The 25909-nt window shown below is 41.6% G+C and overlaps 1 protein-coding gene across 1 annotated transcript in view; it reads right to left on the bottom strand.

Annotated features, from left to right (window-relative positions):
• Positions 1-25909, bottom strand: part of LOC134227509 (RNA/RNP complex-1-interacting phosphatase homolog) — a 95336-nt gene that overhangs the window by 4394 nt on the left and 65033 nt on the right. Inside the window, exons 3-4 of the mRNA XM_062709056.1 lie at positions 20124-20320; positions 12106-12152 (exon numbers count right to left, since the gene is read on the bottom strand). Coding sequence (XP_062565040.1) covers positions 12106-12152; positions 20124-20320 — 244 coding nt within the window. The remainder of the gene's footprint in view (positions 1-12105; positions 12153-20123; positions 20321-25909) is intronic.

The raw sequence follows: 25909 nt of genomic DNA, 5'->3' as shown, positions 1-25909 counted from the left end.
TCGACTTCGCGCCTGCTTCCCTCTGCATGACTGGTATCAAGAATGATGATGCCGCGTGCACCCCAAATTGACCTTTCTGCGATAGGGCCTATTCGCCAGCACACAGAGGGACTTGCCGACGCGAGGCCTACGCCTGCCCCAGCCTTGACGAGGACCCCTTTCCGTCCTCGGGCTCGGAACCCGCCCGTTTGACCGACGCCGCGAAAGCGACGATACCATGTTGTTCTTCGCGCGGCCACTTGTTCGATAAAAGGATCGAGTTCGACCACAGAGCATGACCACCGGTATGACCAATGAAGCCGACTCCGATCCCTTGGACCACCTCTTATTTGCGCCTGAACTAGCCATCCTTGAGTCCACGCGCCACCTTCTGTGTAGCTCCGAGACGATTTGGGCGATAGCCGATAAAACGGCGTTCCAGCCAACTTCATCTTTACACATCCTCCGAACTAGGTTGTCCGGGGTAGTGTCCAGACCACATATGGCAAGCATGCGGTCACGCATTGCGCGAAAACGTGAGCACACGAACAACACGTGTTCCGCCGTTTCCTCTAAACCTGCGCACACCAAACACTCGGGCGAAGCCGAGCAAGCCAGCTGCTTTACCTGCACTTTGATTTTTCAGCACGCTTAAACGCCGGGCACATCGAACCCCCCATGGGGTGCTTGCTGTTCACAGCTTTGCTGGAACAAATCAAACAATTGGGAGGGTTCGTGCAGCATTGTGCCTTATGTCCCTCCAATCCGCAGCGTCGGCAGAGATTGCTTCTATCAGGGCCTTTGCAGTCCCATTGCTTGTGCCCCGGTTCCAGGCACTTGAAGCAAACTTCGGGTTGCTCGTATATGCGCACAGGGCATACCGACCATCCCACCTTGACGCTCCCTAACTTGACTACCTTGGAGGCGTCCGCTGCAGATAGCCGAACCAATGCTACCTGCGTCCCTGCCGGACCTTTCCGTAGCCGAACGGCTGCGGTGGGCGTCTCCACTTCACACTGTCGCCGCAGTGCCGTGACGAGCTCTTCGACTTCAGTGATCTCGTCCAGGTCTTTAACCCTTAGATTCACCTCCGTCGTGAGTGCCCTCACCTTGACCGTCTCGCCTAGGACCTCCTCCGCCAACTTCTTGTAGGCGGCGCCCTTTGCGAGACGCCCCGCTTCAGCTCGAGTATCATCTCGCCCATCCGGGTACGTCTTATTCGACGTACGTCGGCGCCGAGTTCACCGAGCTTGACGTCACTCCTCATCGCCTTCAAAACATCCGAGTACTTAGCCTCGTCCGCCGTGATGACTAGGGCATCGCCCCTGGAGCGATTGGCGCCTACCCTAGACTTCTTGCTACCCTCATTCGCCTGGGCCTTCTTTTCGGCCCTTGACGTCTTCGGTTTCCTCTTGTTCTTGACCAGGGTCCAGGAGGCGTCATTTCCCTCTATTTCCCTGGTCTGGTGCGGCTGAGAACTTTCAGCCTGCCGTAACCCCTTACCACCGTCTTGCCTGAGTGGACGGACCTTTCCAGGTCCTTCCTCCCCCGGTTTTGGAGGTACCTGACCGGGGTTCAGATTCCCAGCCCCACTACCCTTGTTCGGGGTAGTAACCCTCCGCGTTTTGGAGCGGCCCCCAGGAAGCTCATCCCCTGGAGACTGTCTCCCCCGTTTTTGTGTCTGCTCCGTTGGAGCAGTCACCCCCGACGTACCCGCAAATACTTGAGCCTCAGTCTGGGTAGACTTTGGGACCACCGTCTTCGCTGGCACGCCTTCGGTCGATTCGACCTTGCCTGAGTCCGCGAATCCTTGGGCCTCAGTCTGGGTAGACCTCGACTCCACCGATTTCACGGGTTTACACTTGGCCGTCCCGACCGCCCTCTCCAGCTTGGCGTCCAGCATCGACTTTCGAAGTTTTTGCAAGCTCCTCTTGAGGTCCTTGCTGATATTATGCTTCGATGACGCAAAGTCGATGATGGCGTCCAGCTGTTCCGTCGCCACCTCGAAGGCCGAAAGCCCATCGCGTTTGCGGTTCATCGCCTCCACAAGCCATGGGCCGTCAATAACCCCTACCGGCGTTTTTATAGTCGAGAGGAAGGTTGAGTGACCCACGCTGGCGCTGCGCACTGAGCTGCCGACTATTGCCTCTGGCCTCCTAGGCGGAGACCTGAACAACCCACCTCTTGCGAAGGGGTTGTCGCCTACACTACTACCACTAATTGAAGAATTGACTTGGTTTTCCATTTTGGTCCCACGAGTTGCTCGGGAAAAGAGGTCCACCACGCCATGTATGTATGTAGGTATGTATGTATGTATGTATGTATGTATGTATGTATATATGTATTAGGGTGGTTCAAAAAATCAATTTTGCTCCACAGCGCTCATCTGATTCTTTATCATATTATGAATTTCCTCTGGAAATTTGAGTTCATTTGGATTAAAACTACAAAATCAGTTTCTGCTAAAGCCGTTTCAAGTTTGCATGCAAATTAGTATGAGGAACATTTATATTTTCATTATACTGATAATGACGCTTTCTCATTAAGCGTAGTTTAAAAGAAAACCTACATAGCTAAAAGGAATACTCAAGAGCTTTCACTCAGCGAAAACCGCAGCGTAGGAGAAACGCGAAAGCGACTTTTTTGCCACTGGTTGGAGAATATGTTGGCGCTAATGGACATCAATGTGCCTGGGTATACGTTCCGTTCTAGTGCCTTCTTCCGTTTGCCATAGTTGCTCCACGATTATAGGCTGCAATATCAGCCCGCGGTTTGGTTCACGGTCGATGGCACATACCAGAATTATGTCGATTGCGATGCCTCACGTCGGCAAGACCCCGTTGTGCAGAACTCTACTCTAGCTCTACTCAAATGGGCTTTTCCCTGCTCCAGAAAAAAAAAATAAAAAATAAATAAATAAATAAACTTTTTCAATGGCTCTACATTCCAACTGGAATTTGCCCTGTTTTTCAACTTAGTATTCTATTAGCATTTGCTCAGTTATTGATTGAAAGCTTTTCTATGCCCGCCATTGCATGAGTATATATGTATGTACCTTGTATGACAAGTACAATGGATACACTATGCCCAGGGTGTCGAGAATGTTTCCAACCCGAAAACATCCTGGACCGGACCGAGAATCGAACTCACCATCTCCGGTTCGGCAATCCTACGCCATTGCTCGCAAGACTACTGGAGATCCCAAGCACTCTGTACTGTGCCTCGATGAGGCAGGGCTCGTATTGTGCCTCGATGAGGCCGATGATTTTATCAGGAATCCCCTTGTGTCATGGCGCCCTACATATTCTGATTGAGACGGTCAAAAGCTTTTTCGTAGTCAATGAAAACCAAATAAAAGGGCTCTTGGATTTCCTGCTTCAGAATGATGCGGAGCGTGACAATATGGGCACGAAATTCAGCCTGATGCTGCCGGAGAGTCGCATCAATCATCTCCTGAATCCGGGCTAGGATAACCTTGCAAAGGACTTTGAGAACGGTACACAGCAACATAATGCCTCGCCCCGTTTCATCTTATATGTTGGGTCAGTCAGTGCTGACCATTCGTGTCCGCCACAGGCATCATTGCATTCATCTTCGGCCCACTTAAGCGTCATGAGATATCATAACAAACGAATGTCCCCGGTTACTGCGGCTCTCTTCCTCTCTCCTTCATCAGCGAGAGAGTCCGCTCACGCTCACTTGGGCATGTCACTTAACTCTCCACAGCCGAGTATAGTTGACAGGCAAAGATTCTGGCTTCTCTGGTTATTTGTTCGCTCTATCGCGGCTTTGGCTTCTCTTCGTTCGTCTACCTCCCTCGAGGTCTCATCGGTGATGCATTCTCTGGGTGTGTAGTTCGTCCATTTGTCCATAGGGTGACGATGAAGGCGGTTCTTGATGGCGGTCTATCTAAGACCACGCTACCACCTGCCGGAATATCTGCGGAACGAGTCTCCAGTTTTCCAACGAAGGACTATTTCACCGTGGCATATTCCAATCGGCGTGTGCTGAATCGTCGTCCAACACTCTCCTCTCCTGCGTATAGACTGTTCCAGAAATTATAAGCACACTAAAAAATAGTCGGCAAATTGAAATGCGTATAATGTTCCGTGAAAATTTAGATGCATCCTACAGATAATATCCATTTAATAAACGTGATGAAATTTTTCTGAATATTTTGCGCTAAGTTAAAAAAAATATTTAGCTTCTATTTTGGTTCAGAAAAATTGCTTTGCACAAATTGACCATTTTCACGGTGCTTTTAAAAAAATCACCTGGTAAGAAACGTGGAGCTATTAGATTAGTCGAATTTTCATTGGAAGTGTATAGTCATATTAGTCTTGTCGTGTAGAAGTGGTTGCAAATATGTGACGAAGGTTAGAAAACCTCGAAAAATGCAGAACTTCATCTAGGTAAATAATAATAAATTGATACCATCGTAGCATAAAATTATAAAAATCAAATTACTGCAGCGGTTGATAGGGTAAATCACTACTTGGGCCTATGGACCCGGTTCCCGGCTCACTGCACAGAAAATTAATGATTTATACTGTTTGAAAGCCGTAGGTTCATGATTGATAATTTTTAAAAAGTCTCCCATTTATTTTTAACAATACTCAATATTTTTCAACCACTTGTTTTACTCCTAATTGATCCAATTGTAGAAAATAAAAATGTAGATTTCAAAATTTCGCTCTCCGATGCCACACCACTGAGCCGGAGTGATTCTTTCCACTTTTACAAAACGGTATCATCAAATAAACACCTACCTGAGAATCGTCACAGTGCTCGATACAACAATTGCTTGAAGCTGTTAATCACCGCACCATAATTCTAAACACACGCGCTTCAATTCTTCCTAATTTTTTGTTTCACTAGAACTTATTTAAACACATTTGAATACATTTTAAAATGTATCCTCAAACTGAACAAAAAATCACCTCGGCCCAAGAACTTCTTGCCGCACCGTGCTGCCAAAACGCCAGGAGTATGAAAATGATCCTTCATTGTTAATAGGAAAACTGTCTAATACGTTGACGCTATAATTTTATTTATAATTCTCTCGATTTCAAAAGGTGAAAAAAATATTGTTTTTAAGTATTTGGAAGAAATTTTGATAAGTAAATATATTTTTTCAACCAAATAAAAATGATTATGAATAATACCATCTGGCATCTTGTTGTCGTGGAACGTGCATATTTTTGTTTACGTCGCATTTTCTACCGTCCCGAGAGAGAAAGAGAGTAATAAATTGAGAGATTGAGCGAAATTTTGCTTAGGCCGGGAACTGGTTTGGAAGTGGGCCGGATATTAAATCGCTATGACTGAAATGAGTGCTGCACCTCGTTAATTAAAATCAAATAAAAGCTTTTTTGAACGATATTTAGCACGGATAGCTATTTTTTAATCAGAAGTGAACCTCAATGCAGTATTATACAGCCCACAAAACTCAGGAAAAGTTGCTTCCTGTCATAAATATCGATTAAATAATGTAGTCGTATGCAAGTTAGGCCGAGAATGGGGTAAGAAACCCTATATACTGGGGTTCACTAAGAATCCTAGTCATAAGTCTACACTGATTAAATAAAGCAAACAACAGGCTAAACAAGTGAAAACGAGGGCTCGACATTTATTTGACGATTTTCGGAGCAGCACCCTGTGAATTTCAAATGCCTCTAATTCTCATTCGGTAACGAGTTTTGACACCTGTAATGCTTGGTAAATAAGTGTATTGACCATATGCAATGGATTTAGTGTGGATATTGATGATAAATTTGAAGAAACTACTTGAAACTGTATTGTGCAAACACCTCAAAACCGTGTGCCCAAAACATGACTTATATTCCATGAAATCGGCAAAACTCGACACTAGAAGAAAGTAGATAAGATAATAAACTATACGTAGCCAAAAAAATTGTAAAAGAAATGTAAAAAAGTCAGAAATATAAAAAAACAAGTGTGCTTATAATTTCTGGAACAGTATATAGGCGCGTTTCTCCGATGAGGAGATAATGATCAGACGCGATATCGGACTACGTTTGTTTGATACACTAAAAAGGCTCCGTTTCCGTTTTCGGTTGACGCAGATGTGGTCGATTGGAATTTCTGTAAATTCATCGCGGGAGACCCACGTGACCTTGTGCAATTGACCACAAACGAGAAATGGGCTGTTCGTCCCTAAGATTAGGCAAATCGTTCCGAGTTTTAGTGGAACCTTGATTTTGCTTAGTAGTAGCGATGTAGAGGTCCTCCAGCTGCTATCCAAATCTTCCCAAATGGTCTTCTTGATCCAGGTCTTAGCGTCCGCGTCGCATCGGCCTTGGTATCCAACGCTAGCGTAGAAGTCGGCAGAAGTATTGATCCAGGCAAACGTCGTGTACTGGCTGTGTTGTGCGAGGATGCTCTGGATCCAAGGTTTTTTAGGCTGATCGATCTATAGGACCAGTCCCCCTGCCTAGGCTACAGTTGCTGCCTTAATATTCCTTCGGGCATTACCGGTATCCCTGAGGGCGTTGCACTCCTGGTCTTCCTTTTCATCACCAATTTGATAGGCATCATGCCCGCGAGTTCACATGCCGCCTCGCGAGATACGGTGCAATATGCGATTATGGCATATCAGCTTTCGGGACCGTGTAGGCACTGTACGTTGATGATGCTGCTCCCAACTAGCGGATGGTAGATTTGAATACAATTCTATATTAACCTTTACTGTACCGACCCATTTTTTCAGTAACTTTTTTTCCTTCAATCTACTCTAACTTGGTCAACTATCCACCGATTTTCATGCTTCTGGTATTGTTGGATCCAGAATTTCATATAGTCGTTCATAGTCGTTCCCGGAATCTGGAGACGGTCCGTAACATGGTTCCGGAGATATTCCGGATTCCGTTGGGGTAATAGATTATTTTGGCATGGAAAAAAATCCTTTTCTCAGCAATTTAACAAATGTAAAATATAAATTCATCGACAGATGTTATGATACGTAAAGCAGAATGACCTCATAGATTCCCTATGATTATTAGGCCACTTTGGAAGTACCTGGTACCTTGGGGGAAGTGGCCACTTACCAACCCAATATAAACAAGGCCTTGTGACGATTCAAACTTCACGATTTTGCAATGTCAGTGCATTCCTGGTCATTCCAGGCATTATATTTCTGTCTCTGTCCATCTGGCCATGTCTCCGGACCAATGACTTCATGATTTTACAATTCCAGTTCATTGCTGGCAATTTCGTATATTCTATGTCTGTGTACATCTGACCATGTCCCCGGATTAGGTGCCCTGGGGGAAGTGGACACTTATCTATCCGAGTCAACAATGTCATGCGACGTATCAAACTTCATAATTTTACAAAACCAGTTCAATGCTGGCAATTTCGTATATTTTTGGTCTGTATCCATTCGGCCATGCCCCGGACCAGATGCCCTAGGGGAGGCGGCCGCTTATCGATCCGAATCAAACAACGTCATGCGACGTATGGAACTGCATGATTTTACAATAGCAGTTCCTTGCTGGCCATTTCGTATATTTTCTGTCTGTGTCCATCTGGCCATGTCCTCGGACCAGGTGCCCTGCGGGAAGTGGCCGCTTATCGATCCGAATCAACAATGTCATGCGACGTATCAAAATTCATAATTCTACAATACCAGTTCATTGCTGGCAATGTCGTATATTTTCTGTCTATGTCCATCTGGTTATACCCCGGATCAGGCGCCCTGGAGGAAGTGGCCACTTATCGATCCGAACCAAACAACGTCATGCGACGAATCAAACTTTATAATTTTACAATACCAGGTCACTGCTGGCAATTTCGTATATTTTCTGTCTGTGTCCATTCGGCCATGCCCCGGACCAGGTGCCATCGGGAAAGGGGCTATTTATCGACCCGAATCAAACAACGTCATACGACTACATCATCAAACTACATGATTTTACAATACCATTTTTTTGCAGGAAATTTCGTGTATTTTCTGTCTGTGCCCATTTGGCCATGCCCCGGATCAGATGCCCTAGGGGAATTGACTACTTATCGATTCGAATCAAACAATGTCATGCGAAGTACCAAACTTCATGATTTCGCAATACCAGTTCCGTGCTGATTTTTTTATAATAATTTCTTTATGTGTGTATTTAATTGTGCCTCGGACCAGGTGCTCTGGTGGTCACTCACTTATAGTTTTCCGAGGAAGTTCCAATGAATTTACCGACGAGATTCCCATAATTTCTCAAAGGATATGCAAAGAATTTCCTGAAGAAGTTTCAAAGAAAATTCTGTATTTCCCGTAGATATTCCAAAGCATTCCCGGGGAAATTCTCACAAAATTCGCATGGGAGTTCCCAATGAAAGTTCTGAAAAACTTCCTGATGAAATTCCCAAGATTTCCCGAGAAAATTGCGAAGAATTGCCCAAATAATTTCGCAAAATATCTGGAGGAAATTCCTAAGTATTTCGCGAGAGGTTTCCCTCAAATAACTTGGAAAATCCTTAGAATAATGAGAAACCAATCATGAACTAATAATTTATTCACTAGTTCAGTTTATTCACTCATACTAGTCAATCACGGAGTAGCATCTACAAAATGTACTGTCACCAAGCTCAAGCTCAAGTTAAGTTTATTCGTTCATTTATTTAGACTGCCCTTCCAGTTTTCGCTACCTTCAGGATACTGCGACCTCATTGCGCACCTTCTTTCGGTAACTCTTCCGTATGACAGTTTGCATGGTTTGCTCGTTTCGAGTCTAGGTGCGCAATGCCTGGGTTCGCCATAGAGTTGTGCGAGCTTGTGGTTCATCCTTCGCCTCTTGCACACCGCTAAAGATGGTCCTAAGCACTCTATTCTCAAATAGTCCAAATTGCAAGTCCTCTCCGAGCATGGTTCAAGTTTTATGTCCGTATGAGCGTTCTGTACATGGTACATTTGGTACGGGCGTGAATCTTTTTTCCGTCCACTAGCATGTACTTTGTCTTCGAGGCATTGTCCAACAGTCCAACATTTGTTGCTTCACGTTTGAGGCGGGTGTACAATTCTGCCACCTTTGTAAATGTTTGTCCAACAATGTCCATATTATCCGCAAAACAAATAAAGTGACTGGATTTGTTGAAAATCTTACCCCAGCTCCTACACCCGGCCCTCCGCAATGTTGAACAACAGGCACAAAGCTTCATCGTCCCCGGCGGAGTCCGAACGAACTGGAGTTTCCACCAGAAACCTTCCACAGCGTTTGAAACCATCTACCGTTGCTTTGATCAGTCTTGTAAGCTTCCCAAGAAAGATGTTTTCGTCCATAATTTTCTATAGCTCTACTGTCGTATGCCGCATTGAAATCGATAAGTTTGAACTGGGATTTTATTTTTCATTTTTTTATTTTAGTGATTGGAATTGGGATTGTAAAATTTCTTGAATATTTGCCAGGACTCCTTGAATGTCAAAAAGATGCTAATACAGATATGGGACCTGGGATTATCGAACATTTTCGAGTTTGAACTGCCCAAGTGATCACTTTCCCCAGGGCAACTAGTCCGGATCACAACAAGATGAACACTGATGGAAAATATATAAAATTGCCAGCAACAATTACACAATTATGAAGTTTGATATGTCGCATAAAATTGTTTGATATGGATCGATATGGATCATATGGTGGCCACATTCTCCAGGTAACCTAAACCGGAACATGTATAATCAGACAAAGATAAATAATATTCTACAAAATAGTCAGCAGTGATTTGGATTCAAAAATTCACGAAGATTGATACGTCGCATGACACTGTTTGATTTGGATCGATAAGGGGCCACTTCCCCCAAGGCACCTGGTCCGGGGACATGGCCAGAAGGACTTCTTCTTCTTCTTATTCGCATTACGTCCCCACACGTGGACAGAGCCGCCTCGCAGCTTAGTGTTCATTAAGCACTTCCACAGTTATAAACTGCGAGGTTTCTAAGCCAGGTTACCATTTTTGCATTCGTATATCATGAGGCTAGCACGATGATACTTTTATGCCCAGGGAAGTCGAGACAATTTCCAATCCGAAAATTGCCTAGACCGGCACCGGGAATCGAACCCAGCCAAACTCAGCATGGTCTTGCTTCGTACCTGCGCGTCTTACCGCACGGCTAAGGAGGGCCAGAAGGACACAGACATTAATTATACAAAATTGCCCGCAAGGAACTGGAAATTTAAAATCATGAAGTTTGATACGTCGCATGACGCTGTTTGATTCGGATCGATAAGTGGCCACTTCCCCGAGGGCACCTGGTCCTCCGGGGCATGGCCGAATGAACACAGACAGAAATTATACGAAATTGTCAGCAGTGAACTGGTTTTGTAAAATCATGAAGTTTGATACGTCGCATGGCGTTGTTTGATTCGGATCGATAAGTGGCCACTTCCCCAGGGCACCTGATCCGGGGACATGGCCAGAAGGACACAGACATAAATTATACGAAATTGCCAGCAATGAACTGGAAATTTAAAATCATGAAGTTTGATACGTCGCATGACGCTGTTTGATTCGGATCGATAAGTGGCCACTTCCCCGAGGGCACCTGGTCCGGGGCATGGCCGAATGGACACAGACAGAAATTATACGAAATTGTCAGCAGTGAACTGGTTTTGTAAAATCATGAAGTTTGATACGTCGCATGACGCTGTTTGATTCGGATCGATAAGTGGCCACTTCCCCGAGGGCACCTGGTCCTCCGGGGCATGGCCGAATGAACACAGACAGAAATTATACGAAATTGCCAGCAATGAACTGGAATTGTAAAATCGTGAAGTTTGATACGTCGCATGACGTTGTTTGATTCGGATTGATAAGTGGCCACTTCCCCGAGGGTACTTGGTCCGAAGACATGGCCAGATGAACAGAGACAGAAATATAATGCCTGGAATGACCAGGAATGCACTGACATTGCAAAATCGTGAAGTTTGAAACGTCACAAGGCCTGGTTTCGATTGGGTTGGTAAGTGGCCACTTCCCCCAGGGTACCAGGCACCAGGTACTTCCAAAGTGGCCTAATAATCATAGGGAATCTATGAGGTCATTCTGCTTTACGTATCATAACATCTGACGATGAATTTATATTTTACAATTGTTAAATTGCTGAGAAAAGGATTTTTTTCATGCCAAAATAATCTATTACCCCAACGGAATCCGGAATATCTCCGGAACCATGTTACGAACCGTCTCCAGATTCCGTCTCCAGATTCTGGATCCAACAATACCAGAAGCATGAAAATCGGTGGATAGTTGACCAAGTTAGAGAAGATTGAAGGAAAAAAAAGTTACTGAAAAAAATAGGTCGGTACAGTAAAGGTTAAAACCTTCACCCAACCAGCCAGCGGATGGCAGATTTTAATGCAATTCTGCAAAAGAACCTTACAGAAACTGTATAATAATTGGGCATATACAATTTCGGAAGATTTTAATACAATTGTTGTATTGAAATAATACAGATTTGTATTATTTTAATACAATATCTGTATAAAAAGCTTACAGAATTGTTTATGCCCAGATTTCAAACAATAATTGTCAAATCTTTGGGTGTTGAAAAACTCATAGAACTCGTGATCCCGCTTTTAAAGTTGTATGGTGCGATTTACAGAATGGAAAGTAAAATTTGAAACGTTTCACTATTTTGAAAAATACCAACTTTGAGAATATTATCTCATTTCCTAGGGCTGAAAGTCTCGCTAATAAAGATAAAAAATATTATCTCAGAATTGATATATGGCTGGAATCTCTTTTGGAATCCTTCTAAAGTGTCGTAACAAACTTCTTAAGCTTATTTCACCGCAGGAAATGAAATATTATTTTAATAAATGACCAAAAGGCTCCAACACTTTTTAAGTCGTAGTTTAAACAAAATAAAACAAAACACATGTTTGCACGTGGACTAAAATAAGAAACACATGGACAATGCGAGTGTCGGAAAGTTAATTGCGTTTGTGCCAGTTCTACTGACAACGGCTGCATCACATATGATATTTGTTTCATGTTTGAACCTGTTAAGCATTTACGCTGGAAAATAAGTGTCGATTGTAATTGCATGTGCTAGGTTAGAATAATAATAAATCACTCCTCAGCATTTAAAGGATAATGAGTATGAACAAATCAACTTACCTTTATTGTCGTCTTTCTCCAAGAATTTGTTAACCGTATGTATAAAACTGTAATATGATAAAAAAAAAGTAGAACCATCAGCAAAGTTTCAAACCAGAAGTAGAATTTATTTATTTATTGGGAGCAAGAAAAATCTCGCTTGATTTGAACAATTCATTAGTTCTCACACAGGATCTGTCTCATGTAACGAAATATACGTAAATGAAATTCAAAAATGAAAGTTCAATAATTATCAAATAACCCTACTCGCAGAGAAAGATTACTATTGACAGGTATCGAATCATTTTTGAGATATGTCTGATTGGTCTTGCTGGGTAGCACCAGCTATTCTTATAAACTTTCTGTTTGACGTCATTTACCATTTGTTTTTTCAATATAGTTTTTGTTATTTCAAATACGATGTCAGAATGAGAGAAAATCAGACTCAACTCGAATTTTCTCAGAAAATAGACATGCATATTTTGATGCAATCATAGCCAAGCATGTTGTATTCAATGGGTTTCAACCCCCGGCAAAAATACATCCATACATAATTGTCATTTAAATGGAATCTGTATCACAAAACTTATAATAAATTGTATTCGAAACAAACTTCTCAACACCTGACAAAACGCTGTGCTTGTAGTATTAATTTTGCATTGATCCAATGAAGTCATTCAGCGTGAAATATTGCATCCAGTAGAGACATTAATATTTTCACTCCTTTTACTGCCTAAACATGCCCTCCTAGATGCATTTGCAATAGATTTGCATAAAAGCGATGGAACTATAACCAATCGATTTGCGCGTAGAAATCCGATGTACTTTGCAACGAAAGCGCAAACACCGCGCAATAAATGCACTTTCCGGTCCTGTCGCAAGAGCACGAGTGCCGTCTCTCAAAATCAATAGCGATTATAAATAAATTTTAATACAACGTTTATGTGGTCTGGAAGATATCTGCTTTTTACGCACCACCGACCGTCTGCCTGCCGATCCGATATGGGGTGGTTCGCAGAATGAAAAGATTGCAAAGAGATGAGATTTCTATCTGCATGCCTCAAGTTCTTCTATCTCCTAAAAGGAGTTTAGAGCAGTACAGCTTGCCGTTTTTGAAACACTCGTGGCGAATGATTTATTCGCTCCGTTCTAACAAAACGGCACATCCATTAGTTGTTGCAAAAGCATATATCACTGCATCGCGGCATGCGCAAATCTAAACCGTTCACCACCTCCTGCCTATAATTTATATCTTTTAAATGATTCTTGTACGTCCCCGCCATCCAAACATGACCTGAAACTACGCTACAAATCCTACACGTACTGTACATCACCGTTTGGCTCCAGCTCGAGAAATGTTCAGAAACAACATTTGAGGGGGTTAGAAGCAGAGGGGTGTAAGTGACATTTTTGTCAAAATTGAGTTGACTATAGCAAAAAATACTTTGGTTCTAGAGCTTTGCGGCAATATTCTGATATAGTCTGTACGATGTTTATAATAAATGTGATAATTCACAGAAAATTTAGTAATTTTTTTAGCTTCCATACAATTTGTATGAAACGAAAAAAATATTGAAAAACTTTGCACCCATTTTTCTCAAAACTACGTTTTTGTCACTTGCACCCCTTTGCGTTTGGCCCCCTCATTTACAATGCGTATAAATGGGAGCCCGAAGCGCAAATTGGATATTTAGGCCTACAGCGAAACCTTCAAGCTTAATATAATGACGGATGTTCATTTCTTCGTACACAAACTATTTACTATTGGCAAAAGCCATAAAACAACATGTAAACACTTTTTTTCTTCATTGGCATTACATCCCCCACTGAGACATTACCGCCACGCAGAATTCATTACGCACTTCCATAGTTATCAACTGCGAGGTTTCTTAGCCAAGTTACCATTTCTGCATTCGTATATCATGACGCTAACACGTTGATACTTTTATGCCCAGGAAAGTAGAACTCGAGACAATTTCCAAAAAGAAAATTGCCTAGACCGGCACCGAGAATCGAACCCAGCCACCCTTAGCATGGTCTTGCTTTGTACAAACTCATCTTACCGCACGGCTAAGGAGGGCCCTTACATACCGTCTAAATTATTATACCTTCGCCTTTATATTCACTGTGAGGCAATTTCTTTTATTTTTGATATTTTCTTACCATTTCTAGCGAAAGCTTTTGTTAATTTGCACTAGACAATTGCAATCCAATAGCAAAAACATACCCACTTGACAACTTAAAAAATCGGAATCCACATCATACACTGAGGTCGCTTTCCACGCGCTTTTATTGTTATTTCTGGACTTCAGGATTCTTAAAAGATTCAAAAGAATAAAAAATTGCGCGTATTTTGGGTTTTTTTATTCACTATCAACAAGATTTTTAGCCCAAGACTGGCTCATCTCTATTTCGACATTTACTCGGTTTTTTGGGCTTTTTTTACACGGTTTTTTAATTAGAGCATTTTTTAAATAGTCGGAGCAAATATCGATTGTCTGGTTAACGTTAACGAAGTTCATTTATTAACGTTAATTCTCCCGTTGATCAACTGAAATCAAAGAAAAATAGAAAAACCGACTCCAGTGTGCTAAATTACAATGCGGTACTGATAAAGAGCTATCTTGCAATGTGGATGCTATCAGTTTCACTCCCATACCAAAAAATGTTCTCTTAGTGACAATGTACAAGTTCGGACAACATTTAGAATCGTAAGATTTTTACTTATTTTCCAAACTGTTGGCAATGGCAATGTTCTGTTCTTGAGAAAATCAATGATGTAGTCCAGTGGTTCTCAACCTGGGGTACCTTCACTGACCCTAGGGGGTACCTCGAACAAAAAATAGTAATTGCGGATGAATTCCAATTCCAATTCCAATTGAAACTTTGTTTTGTACATAATATGCATGACGATTAGTAAATCCAATAGAATCCTGCTCTCCACAAACAGTACAGCCTTTTTCCAAGCAGCTCGAAGGTCTCCTTACAAAAGGCTCGGAGGACTTCTTTCAAGATGTCCAGAAGACTTTTTTCAAAACGTTCGGAAGCTTGGAAATCTCCTTTGAAGAGGCTTGGAAGCCTCCTTTCAAGAGGCCTGGAAGCCTCCTTTCAAAAGGCATGGAACCCCACTAGCTTAACTCCTTTCGGGGGCTTCAACCTAGGCACGCCATTGTACATTACGTTCGACAACGTAGGGATTGATCCCTACGAGACCGTGTGGGCACTGATCGTTGATGATGGTGCACCCGACTAGCGGGTGGTAGATTTCAATACAGTTCTGTATTAAAACCTTGAAAAATCTGGATAAAATTTTGGGGTACACAAATTTAGAAGATTTTATTACAATCATTATATTAAAATCTGACAATTTTGTATTATTTTAATATAGTAGCTGTGCAAGGTTTCAATTACATTTCATGGACATTGTTTTTTGGGGGTTTAGTTAAGGAAACGGCCAGAGGCATTTCGACACCTAAATGTGAGTTCAACTCCTCCGTTATTATTGACGATGATCTTTGACAACTGATCTGTCTTTTAAAAACGAGATACAAAAACAATATCAAAGAACTCGAAACCTCGCTTTTAAAGTTATATGGAGGCCTTGAGCCTCCTTTCAAGAGGCCTGGAAGCCTTCTTTCAAGAGGTCTGGAAGCCTCCTTTCAAGAGGCATGGAAGCCTCTTGTCAAGAGACCTGGAAGCTTTCTTTCAAGAGGCCTAGAAGCCTACTTTCAAGAGGCCGGAAGCCTCCTTTCAAAAGGCCTAGAAGCCTACTTTCAAGAGGACTGGAAGCCTTCTTGCAAGAGGCCTGGAAGCCTCATTTCAAGATGCCTGGAAGCCTCCTTTGAAGAGATCTGGAAGCCTACTTTCAAGAGGCCTGGAAGCCTCCTTTCAAGAGGAATGGAAGCCTCTTGTCAAGAGACCTGGAAGCTTTCTTTCAAGAGGCCTAGAAGCCTACTTTCAAGAGGCCTGGAAGCCTTCTTGCAAGAGGCCTGGAAGCCTCATTTCAAGATGCCTGGAAACCTTCTTTCAAGAGGCCTGGAAATCTCCTTTCAAGAGGCATAAAAGCCTTCTTTCAAGAGGCCTGGCAGTCTTCTTCCAGCCCAATTTCAAGAGACACAGAAGCCTCGTTTGAAGAGGCCTGAAAGCCTCCTTTCAAGAGGCCTGAAAGCCTCCTTCCAAAAGGACTGAAAGCCTCCTTCCAAGAGACCTGGAGACCTTATTTAAAGCGGCCCGGATGTCTCGTTTCAAGAGGCTTGGAGGCTTCGTTTTAAGAGGGTCGGAAGCCTGCTTTTAAAAAGCTCGGATGATTAATTTCAAGAGGCTCGAAAGGTTCCTTTCAAAACGCTCGGAAAGTTTAATTCAAAAGGCTTGGAAGCTCATTTCAAGATGCCTGGAAGCCTCCTTTGAAGAGATCTGGAAGCCTACTTTCAAGAGGCCTGGAAGCCTCCTTTCAAGAGGAATGGAAGCCTCTTGTCAAGAGACCTGGAAGCTTTCTTTCAAGAGGCCTAGAAGCCTACTTTCAAGAGGACTGGAAGCCTTCTTGCAAGAGGCCTGGAAGCCTCATTTCAAGATGCCTGGAAATCTCCTTTCAAGAGGCATAAAAGCCTTCTTTCAAGAGGCCTGGCAGTCTTCTTCCAGCCCAATTTCAAGAGACACAGAAGCCTCGTTTGAAGAGGCCTGAAAGCCTCCTTTCAAGAGGCCTGAAAGCCTCCTTCCAAAAGGACTGAAAGCCTCCTTCCAAGAGACCTGGAGACCTTATTTAAAGCGGCCCGGATGTCTCGTTTCAAGAGGCTTGGAGGCTTCGTTTTAAGAGGGTCGGAAGCCTGCTTTTAAAAAGCTCGGATGATTAATTTCAAGAGGCTCGAAAGGTTCCTTTCAAAACGCTCGGAAAGTTTTATTCAAAAGGCTTGGAAGCTTTTCAAAAAGCTCGGAATTCTACTTTTAAGAGGTTTGGTAGCGTATTTCCAAAAGGGCTCTAGAAGCATTGTTTCAAGATGCAAAGGAAGCCTCCTTTTAAGTGGCTTGAGAGCCGCCATTAAAGAGGCTAGGAAGCCTTTCTACTAGAAGTTCAGGAGCCTCTCATCAAGCCTAGTTTTAAGAGGTCTGGAAGCCTCCTTCCAAAAGGTTCTGAAGGCTCCTTTTAAGAGAGTTGGAACATTCTTTCGAAAAGCTCAGAAGGCTCCTTTCAAGAAATTCGAAAGGTTCGTTCCAAACGGCTCAGAAAGCTCTTTACAAAAAGCTTGGAAGCCTTCTTTCAAGAGGCCCGGAAGCCTTCTTTCAAGAGGCCCGGAAGCCTTCTTTCAAGGGATTCAAAAGTCTCGTTTTAAGAGGACCGAAAGCCTCCTTTTAAAAGGCTCTGAAGGTTCGGAAGCCATTTTTTCAAAAATCTCGGAAGGCACCTTTCAAGCGGCTTATAAGGTCACTTTCAAAAGGCTCGGAAAGCTCCTTTCAAGAGGGGCAGAAGCCTTCTTTCAAGAAGCTTGGAATTCTACCTCCAAGAGGCTTGGAAACGTACTTTCAATAGGCCAGAAACCTCTTATCAAGAGGCGCGGAAGCCTACTTTCAAGAGATTCAGAGGGTCCTTTCAAGAGGCTCGGAAGTCTCCTTACAAAGGGCGAGGAATTATTTTTTCAAGAGGCTTGGAAGCCTACTTTCAAGATGGGTACCTCAATAAATGTCAACGTTCGAAGGGGTAGCTACCTCTCAAGATAAAGTAAAGGGTTGTATCAAAGATACGACCGCAAATTGAACGCAGAATTAGGTACATATAGTACGATAGTGGATACGAAATTTGATCATCAACATTTTCTGGCTAATAGCCAAATTGTAGGCAATTCACTGTTAAAGTGCAATTAGTGCCTGTTTTGTCGTGTTCCTGCCCAGTAAGCAGATAGTTCACGCGACCCAATTTTGTTTGTTTTGTGCGATCGAAATAAAACCAATCAGTGCCTGTTTTGTCATGTTCCTACTCAGTTGGCAGATAGTTCGCGCGGGCCAATTTTGTTTTTTTTTGTGCGGTCGAAATAAAAATCAATCAGTGCCTGTTTTGTTGTATTTCTGGTCAGTAAGCAGATAGGTCGAGTGAGTAAATAATTGGTGCGCGATCGGACGTGTTTTAGGTACGATGCAGAACATTCGTAAAATCCGAGTTTTTGATTCTGTTTTTAACGTTCGGTGAATAAGTGTGCGGTTGAACGTGTTTTGTATATGATGCGAAACATTTGTAAGATCCGGGTTACTTTGTCCTGTTTTGGACGGTTCGTAAGTAAATTAATGAATATATTTTTATATTTTTTCAGTATATACTGTTATTGACAAACGCTCTGTATTGTCGAATAGAGATCCCTATTATTCACCTTACCCACTAACAATAATTTCCCTTCCCGAGACATGAAGGTAGTATGGGTTGCATCTCCACTAGTAGATGTTGAACTAACATTCCTTCCCTTCCTTCCGTGATTGTAAGGACGTGGCCAGGTATACAACTGCTACTGTATAGGAAAAGGTACTAATCCCAAGTACCAATTTGCGACAATATACAGTAGATTGCTCAATTGAGCATTGTATAGCCACCCACGATTTGTACAATCACATATGCTATGCTATGCTTATTTACTGTTAAAGTGCAATTCAACATTGGCTGACGAAATTGAATTTTCAAATAGTAAAATGCGTTGAATAAATTGTTAACAATATTTGTATAAAATTTTAGAGAGTTTACTGATCGAGTTTACATACCAAAATCTCCGGAATCCGTTGAAAAACGGCTCGTACTTTCTGACCTCTTTTCGTGACGGTCCCAAATTTGAAACTTAGGAATGACCCCCTATCTTACCGAGGGCGTAATTCTACGTCAAAAGGTTGATAACCGCTGAAATGATTGACTGGAATTGTTCAAGCATTCTCAGTGTGCAAATTTCAGTGACTCAAATGTTCAAATAATCAATTACGGCGTCCGCCACGTCCTTGTAGTCAGTTAGGAAGAGAGAAGAAATATTAGTAGGAATATTAGTGGATTTTGCTATTTGAAGACCGTGTTTACCGCTGCGTCTCACTCTGATAAATTATTCGACCGTTCCAGATTTTTACACAGTCATTTGAACAAACTACTATGCGGCCGCACAAAGCAAAACCAATTAACTACCTGCAGATCGAGCAGGAACACGATCAAACGCGCATCAACTAATTTACTTTCCGACCGCAAAACACAAGGACCGGATCGTGCAATATGTTTTAAGAACCAAGCATGATCACGATCAAATGCGCACTCCACACCATGCATGTCCGGTAGCATATGAAAACTGTGGAGGATCGCGCTTTGGACGAGCATAACGACGCGTAACACTAACAGAGGGTCCTCCAAATACAATGCAATTACCTTCTCTATCCCTAGGCGAGAAAAAAATCAAACCATGCACCCCCGGTGGCATATGCAAACTCTGTTGTGGTCGAAATACGTATCTGCTAATGTTATTATCAAGTGGAGGATTTAAATGTGATAGTAAGAACTCGTCTTATGCCAAGTGCTCTACTAGCACGGCGCTCTGATATGCAGAGTAAGCTGAACGATCTGGCTGAACGCTCCTTTACGACGGGTCTCACCATCAGCATCAACAAGACCAAATCGTTGGATGTCAACACGAACAATCACACCAATTTTACGGTAGCCGGTCGAGCAGTCGAAAACTTTCAATATCTTGGGAGCCAGCAGCCAGCCACTTTTGATGTCTTCTGGAGAGTGTCTTTATTTTAAGAGCACTTTCTTTGAGTAAGTAAAATTTACTTTAAAAAATATATTTTTTATTATATTGCTAAAATTATTTTTATAATATGGAAACATTGTAGAAATGACAATTTTAAGCCACTTTGTCGAAGACACCAAATTTCCATCTCTTAAGTAGATAAAGTTATAGGGGTGTAAAGTTTGTAACCCCTTAAAATGTATTTTTTTTAGCATAGTAAAATATGTCAATGCCGAAAACATGGTTGTAGACCAATTGACTCCGATTAATTCTAAATCAAATTAGGGAAACACTTACACGTCCACCAACGACCTTTGTGGAATTTCATGTCCTTTCGTAAGAATCTTCTTGTGCTGCACCTTGTGTTGTTGGAATTCCAAAGGATTGTAATATTTCGATGTAAATGTAAGGTCTATCACTAGACCTAGGTTCGGAATTTGCTGAACTACATCATCTGGGGTGAAACTCTCATCTTCGCGATTGGTAAAATATTTCTGCAAATTGAAGGAAAGAACATCAAACAAGTTAATAAAACAAAGTCAACTGAAGAATTTTTTAGTCACAGGCTTTTACCAGTGGGTCTTCTCAATATTATTTAATCGATCCCCTGCGATGCCGAAAAAAAAGATTGTATATTAAACCTTCCCCTGCAATATATATCTTTCATCCCAACCGATAAACCAAAAACTTAACGCCACCATCGCCCAAAACTCGATCAATTTAATTTTGAATTTTCGAGGTGTGTCATTTATGTTAACACAATCGAAGTAGAGGGCACGCTTGTGTGTTTTGCTTGCGCTTATTTTTGGGCAACATGTCGAATTTTGTTATCAACCAAAAACTATCTATCCGCAAACGACAAATGTACGAACGCTCTGCTATATGGGTAGTACGATTTATTATTATCGAAAAACTGCACTTTCCATGTTTTCCTTGATATCCAGTCGAAAACGAAAGCAAAAAAAGAGCGTGCGGCAAACGAGGGAAGGGACGGGTTCCTTTTACTAAAACTTGCGCCAACAAATGTGAGCTAAAAGTTCTTTTTTCTGCTCTGATAAAAATGTATTCCAGCGTTCGGTTCTTTGCGCGGCGAAAATCGAACGAGAAGCACCGAAAAACAATTATGGCTTCACGGATTTGCCGCGTGCGATGGTATAAATAACCCACTATCATCAATCTGAAATCATATAAAAATAAAAATTGGATTCACGTATCCTGGCAGGACCGATCTTTCTGCTCTCGATTTGGAATGTACATGGGGCTCGGTATGTACGTAATGTGTTACAATGAAGAGAGTCTAATTTACGAAGCTTATTGTCATACGTTTAGATATATGGTATGATAACTATGAAAACTATATTCGATTAGTATAATGATAATAGGCCTTGATTTTGGAGTCTGGATTCTTCTTACAAATTTCAAATAATTACTTTATCAAAAACACCAAACAACCAAAGGCATTGAAATGATAGAAACAATGGCGGAAAATTCCACAATAAATTCCTCATCAAATTCATGGTTATTTATTGAACGTCATCACACGGTTCAAATATCTATCGCTGCAGTCTATACACTGCCCATGATCGCATATTTTTTAAAATTCGCATTTTTATAAAACTTGTATAATCTGTAAGATCTGTAAGATAGTACCCAAGTAACCACCTAGCATGGTTTATTGTATGTAATCAATCACAGATCAGTATATTAAATGCTAATTGCATTAGATCAGTTTTAATGATGTAAAGATGCATTTATTCATCAACTGTCATGCAACGATACACTAGTTCAGCATTACGAATGCAGCGATGCTTTACTTATGTTTTATTTCAACATGTCAAAGTAATGAAAGCCTTTTTCCAATTTACGTCAACTTTAATGGCTGTATTATTTGCAAGCATATAAAGCTCCATGGTTACTTGGGTAATGCCTGTTTCACTGTCATGAAGTTAACTGAGAAAAATCGAATTATTTGATTGAAGCTTTTCATAAAATTTTCCCGTAACGCTGGGTAGACACCTTTGCGTGGTGTGTTACGGTGTAAGATCTACCACGGTCACATTGCCAGCTACAGGCAAGTCCTGACCCAACGAATACCTTCCCCAATATCCAACTCCGTAGTACTTATGAGGGTGTCGCTGAGTCGGGGGCCTCTCGTTAAGTGAGTACTACATCAACACTTCCCTCCCTCCCAAGTTACGGTGAAGATGGGCGTGGCCAGGAGTAGTAATCCTCATGCTTTTGTGATTTTTATTTTAGATTGAAATCCAGGACAACACCCACCTTGATTTCTGATAGCAATCGGAATAAGGATTTCAAAAGAAAAACATGAGTATCACTAGTGTCCAATCTACGAAGTACACCGTAACTATGCTATGCTATGCTATGCTATGCTATGCTTTCACTGTCATGAAGTTAACTGAGAAAAATCGAATTATTTGATTGAAGCTTTTCATAAAATCATCCAAAATGTTACAAATATGCGGTAATACAAATATCTTAAAAATAACGCCCTATCTCTGGGCCAGCAAAACATTTGTATTTTTGAGGCCGACAGAACACTGGACATTTGTACTGTTGGTAGTTTGATAATATCATAGTCTCTCGCCATTGCAATTTGACCAACATCAATTTCAAGATTACAATCAAGTGTTTTATTTTTTTTGTGTTTAGTAAAAAAAACACATAACAAAAAACGTCCAAACAAATAAGTAACAGATTTCTTGATAGAAATAAATCATAAGATAAATTAGATCGAAAAAAAAAACTTCCTTATAATGTTAGCACACGATTCCATAACATATCTTGTTTGAAATAATTACACAAGCGATTTCTATCTCGACAATGGGGACATTTAAAGTCTCTGTACAGCAAAACATGACCCACCGATCGACTGATCAATCTGATGATGAGTATGATAGTTTACTGCACTTCACACCGCCAGCCAACGGCAGCACACCTTGATCGATGAAGCGCGTTGCGGATAAATTTTTATTTATTCTCTCGGTGCTGCCGGTTCGGCTACCAAGTGATATGCATATAATGCAGACCATCCTTCGCGTCAATCTTTCTCTCTTTCTTTGTTGATATAGCGATACCAACAACCAGCAGCAGCCTTGCCCACGGTGGCCCACGTCTCTCAAGTCTCAGTTAGCTATTTACTTGTGCGATCGTGCGGTGCAAGTAAAGGAATATTCGTCTGGAACAGTGGTCCCCAGCCTGCTCACTATCGAGGGCCACATAGCAATTTTGAACTGTAGAAGCGGGCCGCGGTATATTTGCAATATTTGTTTATCATTTCGAATTGAATTTTGAAGTATAATACAAAGCAATAAAAAAAATTTGTTTAAAAAACGTACTTGTAGGGGCATTACATACTACAGCGTAGCCGAGTTTTAGTTCATATTATTACAAACTTCTGCGATAGCGGACTTAGCGTGAAATTTTACTTTCGCTACTAAATCTCCTCGGCTTAGTTGGCAAAACTATTTTACCAAATAAACATCTCTCGACCGATTCTAAGAGTTTGAACTGTTTGTATCCTCGATGATTATTGTTCAATGAATGTCGTTGCAAATAACGACAGCATGTTTGAAACCAGCAGTACTTAGTTTCTGACTTTTTCGATCTGAGATATTCAAACGGGATTATACCTGCATTTCCCGACGTGTCGACTCGTTTATTTGATCTTTTTTCAAGGAAAATGCTCATCTGGAAAAATACTTAATAACGGGCCGAAACGTCGTACTATGCACATGTAAACCCGTTTGAATATCTGAAGCTAATAAATTCAGAAAATAAGAACAATTATCCCAGTCCTTTTCTTCATCATCTCAACTAATCGCAGCATGACAAAATCTTGATTTCGTTGAACATTTTTCTTAGTGTGAAGTACGTTAACATGACGCATTTTCAGGAATTATAAATCAAGAAATTTTCAATCGAATTTTGCCATAACTTAACTTATTTTGAAGAATGAAAGAATTCATATTAGGGTATAATGGTTCAACATTATTTTTACCTATGGACGTTATATATTCAGCTTGGTTAAAGCTTCAAAAATACCATCAAAGTATGTTGCCTAGCCTACATAGCATGTATCAAGTGAGAAATTCATTTAATCTTGATGATAAAAAGATTCTTGGTTTATATGTTTCTTGAACATCAAAATGATGTGAACTAGACATACACACTCAGTTTTTTTTCTGCAGCTCGGCAAAATCCGCACAGCCTTGTGCCCAGCAAAATAAAAAACTGATATCTTGTCAAAAATGAGGTTTGTTAGCTGGGCTTTGGCAAATTATTTGCTGATTTGCTTAAGCAACTTTGACCGATATCTCGGCGAAAAACATGTTTGCTGGGACTCGGCTGTGCGAATCCGGGTAAAAGTTGAACAAATTGCTGAAAAAACTAAGTGTGTATGTCCAGCCAGAGTACAACGAAAAACTGGACACGGTGAAAGCTTTTCCTGGATGTGATATTTGTCAATGGGCCACATGTAGTGTATATTCTAAAACCCTTCGCGGGCCGCAGGAAAAGGCTTCGAGGGCCGCATGCGGCCCGCGGGCCGCACTTTGGGGATCACTGGTCTGGAAGGACGGTGGCAACAGCAGCACCGGAACAGACATCGGCAGTCAGCGACGTTGGTGGTCTATTTTCAATTATTTGGTCAAAGATAATAATTATCAATAATAATATATAATAAATTATATAAAAAGCTGTCTGCCTTTATTAATCATTTTTAATTGCTATATTGCAGGAAAATATTTCGCAGCTTCCTGACGTTTTCATTTTCACAAAAAATGCAGGTCTGCAGGTGTTTAGTTTGAGTTTACATTCCTAATATTTCAGTAGCAGAGGCGTGCTTTTTTAGAAAAATGGTAGAAGTAGAGAAATATAGCAGATATTGAATAAATATTATTATCTGCTTCTGTCCAGTATCCCGACCAGTTAGCCATAACAAAATTATTTCATAATTATATCAACATGTGTTACCACAGATAACAGATATTTAGGCTAGAACAAATTTTATTGGAAAACGAAGAACAGAATATTATATACATAATACTACATTGTACAGAATGTACTTAACTAATAATATAACCTTAATAAACAATTCTGTTTACCCGGCCTCTGAAAACTTTTTTGGAAATTGTACACATCTGAAACAGAGTTGAATGATCGAAACCAGGAGTCAAGCGAATTGTTATATCCATAATGCGTACGGTGATGTGGGACGGCCAGTAAGCCGGAACCGTCTGGGGGGACGTTAAGCGGTATCTGCTCAAGGATATCAGAACAGTCGATGTTCCCTTCGATTACGTCGAAGATAAACAAGCGTTGCATTTTTATTCGTCGGGTTGACAGAGTTGTTTCGATAATTCCAGGGTAGCAGTCGCAGAGCAAATCAAACAAACTTTTTCTGAATGCGTTCGTTTGAAAGCAAGCGTGAGACATGATACGGAGTCCAGACTAGAGCTGCATACTCTAGAACAGCTTCGAACTTTTGCATTAATTGAGGTACCCCCTATTTTTTGCTATAAATAAAAATAAACGTAGATTAGATATATGAAAAACGGACCTGAAAACTAACGGGAACTAACTCTTCAGGAAGTTGGCTGAAATTTTCATTATTCCGTGCAAAAATTCCAATTCAAAGTGAATTTATATATCAAGCTTCCTACAGGACTTTTTTTGTCTATTGAAGACTTCCGAGCATCTTGAAGAGGGGCTTTCAAGCCTATTATAAGGGACCTTCTGAGCACTTTGAAGGAAGACTTCCGAGCACCCTGGAAAGAAGTTTCAGAACCACTTGAAGGCCGTTTTCGAACCACTAAAAAGGAGGCTTCTGAGCTTTTTGATAGTGTTCTTCCAAGCTTCTTGAACAAATAATTCCGAGTCTCCAAGGGACTAAGGGCTTCCGGGTCTCTTGAAAAAGGCTTTCGTACCTCTTGAAGGGAGGCTTCCAAGCCTGTTGCAGGGAGGCATCCGGGCCTCTTGGAAGGCGGCTTTCGAGCCCTTGAAGGTGAACTTCAGCGGCTCTTTATAGGAGGCTTCCGATTATCTTGAAGAATGGCTTCAGAGCC

Source organism: Armigeres subalbatus, chromosome 3 (genome assembly GCF_024139115.2).
Source record: "Armigeres subalbatus isolate Guangzhou_Male chromosome 3, GZ_Asu_2, whole genome shotgun sequence".
Classification (NCBI taxonomy): Eukaryota; Metazoa; Arthropoda; class Insecta; order Diptera; family Culicidae; genus Armigeres; species Armigeres subalbatus.
This window is presented reverse-complemented; position numbering and strand designations above follow the sequence as displayed.